The sequence below is a fragment of the Corylus avellana genome, chromosome ca7 (assembly GCF_901000735.1).
Source record: "Corylus avellana chromosome ca7, CavTom2PMs-1.0".
In the NCBI taxonomy this organism is placed as follows: domain Eukaryota; kingdom Viridiplantae; phylum Streptophyta; class Magnoliopsida; order Fagales; family Betulaceae; genus Corylus; species Corylus avellana.
The window spans coordinates 11,098,464-11,107,210 of record NC_081547.1 but is presented as its reverse complement, the minus strand read 5'-3'; the positions used below and the strand labels follow the sequence as shown (position 1 = coordinate 11,107,210).

At 34.4% G+C, this 8,747-nt stretch overlaps 1 protein-coding gene across 1 annotated transcript; it reads right to left on the bottom strand.

Moving 5' to 3' along the window:
• Positions 1-2,263: 2,263 nt before the first annotated feature.
• Positions 2,264-7,640, bottom strand: LOC132188732 (sm-like protein LSM1B). Its single transcript, XM_059603264.1, has 5 exons — positions 7,073-7,640; positions 6,086-6,154; positions 5,881-5,996; positions 5,725-5,787; positions 2,264-2,674 (listed from the first exon to the last, which is right to left on the bottom strand). Exons 1-5 carry the CDS (start codon positions 7,131-7,133, stop codon positions 2,597-2,599), a joined length of 387 nt encoding a protein of 128 aa, XP_059459247.1. The 5' UTR covers positions 7,134-7,640; the 3' UTR covers positions 2,264-2,596.
• Positions 7,641-8,747: the final 1,107 nt, after the last annotated feature.

Sequence of the window (8,747 nt, the reverse complement as noted above, 5' to 3'; positions counted from 1 at the left end):
AGCCCAAACCCATCTCAAGACCCTTTTTTCTTTTTTCTTTTTTTGGCCTTTTGTCATGGGGTTGGCCCAAATTTGCCACCCCCTTGGCCATGGGGGTGGTTCGACCACCCCCAGACCGGTCATGGACCACCTCATTTTTGGCCAAGGGGATGGTTGGAACCACCGCGATTTTTCTTAGTTTTTTTAATAATATTTTCTCCTTTTTTTTTAAAGAAAAAAAAAACAATTTTAATGTCCACAACGACATCGTTTTAGGCTAGGGTGTTTTTTTTTTTTTAATATTTTGCATTTTCTTTTTCTTTTTTTATTTTTTATAAAAAAAATGGGAAATTATATATAAACTCCTTAAGTCAACACGCTTTCATTAAAAACTCCATAGGTTTTTTTTAATGACTCCTTGTTTTTTTTTTCTTTTTCAGAAATTGACTCCTTGTTCAATCGAAACTACAATAAACTCCCTACCGTAAAAATTTTTTAACAACCGTTAGGGCCACTCAAAACTCTCTATTTTACCTGATTAAAATATTATTTTTTTACACTGAATTAAAAAAAAAAATGAAGGGTGTCACTGCTACCTCTCACTCCCCCAAGGGTGGGCCGGGCCACCCTGTGTGGGAGCTGACCACCCCTCGGGTATGGCCTCCCCCCGTGTGGTTTAGTGGCTGCCAAGCTACCCCAAACCACCCATGGGTGGCTCTGAAATGCCTCTGGGTGGTTTGGGAACACAGCCACCTATCAGGAGGGGAGCATGCAAGTGCCCACCCTAGTCCTGGGGTGGCTCAGCAGCCTTTACCCTAAACCACCCTGGGTAAGCCACCCCATAAGGGTTAAGGCCACCCTTCAATTTTTTTTTTTTTTAAGATTAAATTTTTTAAATTAAATTAATAAAAAATTAATATTTTAATCAGGTAAAACGAGAAGTTTTGAGTGGCCCTAACGGCCGTTAAAATTTTTTGACGATAGAGAATTTATTGTAGTTTCGATTGACACAGGGAGTCAATTTCCGAAAAAAAAAAAAAAAAGCACATAAGGAGTTTTTAATGAAAGCACGTTGACCTAAGGAGTTTATAAATAATTTTCCAAAAAAAAAAAAAAAATTAATTAATTTTAATGCCCAAAATGGTGTCGTTTTGGGCTAGGGGTGGGTGCTGTAGTTTTGGGCATTTTTGAAATTTCAAGTAGACTAGGTGGGGGTATAATTGACATAAAAAGTCAAATCGTTTGAGTTTAACATTGAAAATTAACAGAGGGGTCTAAAGTGAGGACAAATCAAATTTCAGGGGTCCAAAGTGAGTGATTTGAAAGTTGAGGGGACCTTTGTCAAATTGGTCCCTTTTATTTTTCCTTTTACCAACTTGCCAATGTCTTTATCACCATCTTTAGTATTAAAGATAATCCTCAATTTGTCGCTAATCATTGTTATAAGCAATTAGTTTATTTTCGGTGTTTTAATGCTCGTAATCCTTTCCTCATTTACTTAGAAAAAAAAAAAAAAAAAGCGCAATGATTCTACAATGAGTAATGTTATTTAATAAATTGTTCTACAATTGCCATATAATTGAAATAAAATTCACCCTTAATTTTTTTTAAGTGTTAATCCAATAAATAATTTTCATTGCCACATCATCAAGTTGTATGACAAATGTATAATATTCTATTAAATAGTATTAATCGTATCTGAAAGCACGTTTAGTATGCCAAATAGACTCGTAGAATAGCCATTATTTTGTTTGGTAAATACGTCATTCCTGAAAATAGTTATTCACATAAAAATTTGTGTATATATCTAGAATATTTTAGTAATTTTGGTACAACTCCCACAAGAGCATATGTATTATTACAAAACTAAAAATTTAAATAGCTATTCCATTCCACAATTTTTTTCATTTCTTAATAGGATAATCGGTGTGTTCCAAATGTGTCTTAAATGACATGGGCATGGTCGGCTTGAACAAAAAGTAGCCTTCATAACATGAGATGAGTAATACTAAAAAGAATACTAGAGTCTTGAGTTCATCCAAATATAATGTGAATTTTAAATCAAAATTTAATAATAATCATTTCAAATTCAATGATACATTACGTTTAGGGAGACTCTAACATATTTGCCAAAGGTGTCAGCCCTTCTCTTTGTACGGAGCCAAGTTAAAATTTTGGCATTTTCCACCTTAAAAGAAAAGTGAATCAATAAGAATGATTGAAAGCAGTATCTTCCCTACTCACAAATAAATAAATAAATAAAAGAGCAGTATCTTCCCACATCATTCTTAATTTAGATTTTATAAATTACAAGAGCAAGAAAAGTAATGCTTTATCAATTTCAAATCCGCACTAGAATCATCAATCTTCTAAAGAAAGGAAATACTTGTATTCACTCCAACAAATATTACACTGAGGGAATTTGAACAATGTTAAAGCTTTATAATTCTAATTCCCATACATTTGACCCTTTAACATCTAACATTATCTAACCAGCCAAAGGAGTGGGGAAATAAAGATAAGGGAGAAAAAAATAAAAAATAAAAATTAAAAGAAGAAACCCGCTATAATATTTGCGGATGGCCATGTGAGGAACTCCATGAAGTAGCAAATTTCATTAATCCAGATCGAGGAATTCCATCCTTTTCCTCATGGTACCTTTAAGATCTGTAGCTTCCCTTTCTGCTTTCTGTGCCTGCACAATTTCAGGTTAAAAGATGAGGAAACCAAATAAAAAATTGCAAGGCAAAAGCACACAACCAACTTTCTCAGCAACATTGACAACATATATGCTACTTAGATTATGAAAATACTAGTGTTTATCTATTCTATTCTAGATATGGTATATATAGAATGTGAACGGAAGCACACTTAGAAACTGAACCATTCACCTAATACTCTCACTTTGCAGCTTTTATTCCTTTAATTTTCTTAGAGTTCACTTTCGAGCCTAGGATGTTTCAAAATCACATATATGAGTACTTTTCATTTTTATAAGTAATCAAGATCTTCTTAAAAACGTAAGGCGTCCGATGTACACCGGAAGTATACAAAAGAAACCATCTAACTAGTATGGGCAAAAAGAATAAAAGAATCACAATAACTAATCACCAAAAGAAAAACATAAACAGTTGTTAAAAAATACAAAGTGTTAAAAAATAAAATACTTAATCTCTTCCAAAGTCCTTTTGTAGTCCTCAAAACTTTTATCATTCCCTTCCCTCCATAGACACCACAAAAGGCACGAAGACTCCATCTTCCACACAGCAGCACTCCGAGTGCTACTAGCAGTCCACCAACAAGCATACAAATCGACTATTCGTCTAGGCATAACTCAAGACAACCCAAATATGCATATGAGATACTAAAAGTTCGTTTTGAATATACGGAACCATGATCATCATTATTCGTTATACTAAATTTAATAAATGTACAGATTCCAATATTACTCTTGTATGATTTACATCAGAATCACAGCTATATCTTCTCCTGATTATACATGCCCTACTTCGTACTTGGTGTTCTTATGTCCATCTAGTGATGTTCACATTCCTCTTCTTTAAGCATTTTTCTATCAGGTTTTAATTGTTTCCAGCTCCCCCCATTTCCAAAAGTCCCCTTGTGGCTTTCAATCTTCATCTCTCTACCTGAATTCACATTTGCAAATGGCAATATATGTGGATAGATTGTCCCTTCAAAAGATCACCCCATTCAGCAGACCATTTTTTAGATACCTGCACCTAAACAGTGCCCTGACACGATAGTAGAAATTATCGTGTGGATATGTAAGGTCTAGCCATACGACACTGGGCTTTTCTCCAAGCTTTGAAACTGAAGAGCACATATCTGCCTCAGTCGATTCCACATCTCTTTTAAACAACTAATTACTAGCTCTCTTAAGCAATTCCACATCTCCCTCCCTATTTTCTACCTTTCCAACTGCCTAAATGTGCTAACTACGAGTTCACCCCTTTGATTAGAAAAGAAAGAAAAAAACCACCATTAATTAGACCTTAAAAATAAATAAGTTGACCAACATTGATGCTGAATGATAGACCAGAACTCTGTGGCATTGTACTCACATTTGAACTTTAGAATCCATACATAACGACAAAATGCATGACAGAGAATATGCAAGCAGAATTTCAGACTTCGCAGCGTCTCAACCGACCAGAAGAGTTTGTTTTGTAGGTCAACCTTCAACATACTAGATGATTTTTGTGGTTACATTTAACCCTATGTTTGATGAGTGCCACTAGTAAAAAATTGACTCACATAGGTCACGTAGGTCCCCCAAGTGACAGAAAACGAAAGTATCTGCTCATAATATTGTGGTTTCACTACTCAAAGAAATCTTTTACATTTTTTATTGCATCTCTAATGAAAGAAACTTACTCAAGCAGAAGTAGATACTCTCAAACAGATAAAAATTCATTCGCAAGTCATTCAGAAAAATCTATAAATTTATCCACAACTCAACCAACTCAATCTACCAGCAGTAGTTTGACGACCTTGATGTGCAAAGCAGATTTTGACATGATGGAGAAGAGAAGAACAAAATTTGAAATTCATATTCAAGCACACTGCACATCACTAAAAGCATGTACAGCCACAGAGACATCACCATATTCCATAACTTGATACACAATCTATATTTATTTGTAGCATGACACTTGCATTTAGGATTTTAATATAAGGAAAAATGAAAAATTAGTCCTGCAAATAACTCCCTAGTATTTAAAAAGTGACTGAAAACTCCATGGGGTAAGCAAAAAACACAAATAGGCCAATGGACGTGTTTTCTGTTAGCAAATTAGACAAAAAAAATCCTAGGGAGTGTCTAAAATTACTTATCAAAAAAAATTAGACAGAATCCGCTAATGTGTCATGTCAGCACCAATAATATTATGACATGTGTCTTTTAGAATAAGAAATATAAAATTTTTTTAAAAAAAAAAAAATTAAGAGGTGGTTCGGCCACCCCAGGCCAGTCAAATGGTCTCCTCCATGGAGACCCTCTAGCCAGCCCTAGAGAGATGGGGCTTGATTCGGCCATCTCCTTAAATTTCTTCTTGTTTTTATATTCTAAAGATTATTGGTGCTAACATGACACATTAACGGATTCTGTCCAATTTGCTAACGGAAAACACATCCATCGACCTATTTGTGTTTTTTGCTTACCCCAGAGAGTTTTCAATCATTTTTTAAACTTTAGGGAGCTATTTGCAACTCAATAAAACCACATGGATTAATTTTGCTATTTTTCCTTTAATATAAGCTGAAATGAACTAATTTCTATAATATTTAACTTTAAAGGATGATATATTATTATTAACACTGAGTTTCTCTTCCTTTCTTCTTCTTACCCTCTTGAATTTCTCTAATCTTAAATCTCTTGAATGAAATTTGTTTAAATAAATTCCCAAGATAAAAACAGGAATAAGACTTACTACTTTAATCTCTCTATTAGGGCCCACATTATCATTAACTGGCAAAAGAATTTACCACACACCATATCATTATTAACTCTGTCCCTAAGGAATTAATAGAAAAGAAAATATGTATAGTGCCAAAAATAATGTATAAAAGGAAACTATGCAAGTGAGGATACTTGATGAACCACAAATAGAGCCATGATGATGTATCTCAAAGTCTGCAGTAGTATTTTTAATATTATCTTTCAATAGGTTTTTCTTTTAAACCAGAATTCATGTACTAGAACAATATCAAGATCAAAATAATTACCCGTTTAATTTCTGCGTCTGAAACACGAGTCATATGTGGAGGAAGTTCCTCCCTCTCCAAGTCCTAAAAAATCGAGTGCAGATCTTAAGAAAACACAAGGGTGTTTACTACAATTGAGATATCTACAATATGAAAGGAACTATAAACCTGTCATACCAGCTCTCCAATTAGAACAACATTCTCTCCACGGATTATATATAGGCCCAAAGGGATGTCACAGTAAAGATCACCAACAATAACTCTCTCACATGCTTCCTCAAGAACAGCATTGGCTGCAATATGAGAAATGCTACATTTTCAGTCAATTAAAAAAAAATATAGCATGTGAAACCTGAACAATGAGAGAAGAAACATTTCATACCAAATTGATCAAAAGAACGAAGTATCCCCATGAGCTTTCTACCATCTCGTAGCAGTACAAGAAGTTTCCCTGTAGCATTAATAATAGTGTAAGTCCATAAAAAAGAACTGGCAAGAAGAAAAAAAAAAAAGCTCCATCCAAGAATTTGTAAGCAGATTTGAATCCACAACCTAAGCAACTCTATGTCTTAAAAAGACTCATATTTTAACAATATTTCTATCTAAAATGCATGGATATGAAATATTGTGGAAATCTGGAAAAGAAAAACTCCACTTAAGAAAACAAATATGTTAGCATAGAAACATTCTCTCACTAAAACATAAAATATATTTGTTTTTACTATGATGTATTCACATTTCCTAAAAGATAAAGTCTATAGATATCCTAAGAAGAAACAAAATCTAAAGAATCTAAAATAATGCCCAAAAAGTTGATCCTTGATATTCAGAGCACCAAGTAAGCATACTACTAAGTGTTTCCTGCTTGTTAAGAGAAACGGACAGAAGGAAATCTTCAGAGGGCGTAACCTTCAAGTTGCATATAAAACCAATACGGAAGATTATAAAGAGAACGTGGAAAAAAAAAAAAAATCTGTGTACGGAAAGGTGACAAGAAGGAAATGTGAATCGAGGAGATTAGACATTATTATGTTAACTAGAACAACGATCAGTACAATTGCTGCCACATTCTTAATACAAAAACACTAAAATTAGCAAAAACCCAGATGAGTCTTTGCATGCCCGACCAAATTGACAACAACCCATTAGCATCGATATATCAAAACAACAACTAGTAACAACTATTACTCCCATCTCTTTCGAGATTATATCCATAAAACCATATCATAGATTCTCGCAGTGTTACAAAATTCATAACCAATAAAAATATCCAAACTTGAAACTAGTAACATCTAAAATCAAACACATCTACAATTCAGACGCGTTTATATGTATAAGTAAACCACACACACACACACACAGAGCGTACGGTCAAGATAGCTGGCAAGGGAGGTGGAGAGGTAGACATCTTCCGGGCCTGCCCACGACATTGATGCGCTCAAACTCAAGCTTTTTCGGTATCTCAAAAACCACCGAAAAACTCTTTCTAGACCAAACCAATAATGGCATTGGCAGCTCAGGTTCCTCTCTGCAATGCCACCTCACCAAACCCTTTCAAAACTCCTCCAAAAACCTAACTCCAACAAACCTTAAAAACAACCAAAAAAAAAACCTTAAAATTTTTAGATCCAAAACACTAGAAAGTGCGAGACCAAAGAACTGGGGTATCGATATTTCTCTTCCGGATTGATGGGTCTAGGTGGGGCTGTAAAAACACTCAGATCCAATCGCACCGGAAGATATTCAGGAGCGAATTGAGAGAAAAATTGAAGGGAAAAAGAAAGGAAGTGTGGGATTTTTTCCTTTTTGGTTTTGGTTGGGTATGACTAGGGTTTGGAAGAGTAGAACATGGAGGTGGTGGTGGAAGAGATTGGAGAGAGAGGAGTTGTAGTTGGAGTTAGTTCTTCCATTGGTTGTGGTGTCGTCTGTTTGATTGAAGATTTTTGGGTTTGTACAAGTTTGTTCATTTTGGAGCTAAACGACTTCTAGCACAATTATTCAGACTAAACGACTTGTAGTCTCTGAACGATCTCTTGCACACTTTCAAGAATCAAAACTAAACGACTTGTAATATGGGAATCACTCTCTCAGTTTTTATTTTTGTTTTGGGAAAAATCTTATTTAGTCCAAAGTTTATTTGATTTGAATTTAATGCATGGGTTTCTAGTTTTAAGAATAAAGTTTTTAGGTTTTTTTATTTTATTTTTTATTTTATTTTATTTTTTTAAATTCATTGATTAAATATTACGAATATAAAGTTCTTACAGCATAAAGCATAAAACTCTGCAAAATTATAGCCAGATGCTATGAGGTTACAAAGTCATAGATACAAATAAAAATTCTTACAATCAAGCGATATCTATAACTTCAATCGTTCGTTAACTGATGCACAAATACAATTAAAGAGCAGATTTGCTTCAAGCATACTAGATCTAAAACATGGGTAGTCAAATTTTCTAACAAAATTTATTTAAACTGGCCATGATAGATAACCGCTTACACCGAACTATTCAGGTCGTGAGAAATAACTTCTCGTACCTAATTATTCCTCATCGCTCATGATGGCAGATCGAGAGAGAATAAACTTCTTATTCAAAACAAGAAAGACAAACAAACAACTAGCAAACAGCAGTGGCCGGGGAGGAGATGAACGACACTACACGGTGGAAGGTGGACAGACGTATAACGGAGAGGCCGGAGTTGCTGATCTGGTCAGAGAACACCTACAAATATAAAGAAAAAAAAATAGAAGGGGAGGGGGAGGATAGGAGTGGGGAGTAGAAGGGAAAGGGAATAGGAGGAGGGAGACATTTTTTAAGGTTTTACTCAAATTTAAAAGGTCATCCTCTTAATTACTTTATCGTTAAAGTTAATAATTTATCATTTACTATGTGTGTCGTATATCACGCATCAATATCCATGTTAACAATCAATCCAATGCCACATTAGATAGTGTCAAGTCCTTGATAGGAAAAAAATAACAATCAACTATACAAAACAAAAGGAAAATCAATCTTCCTTTTATATGAGAAACCAATCGGGTG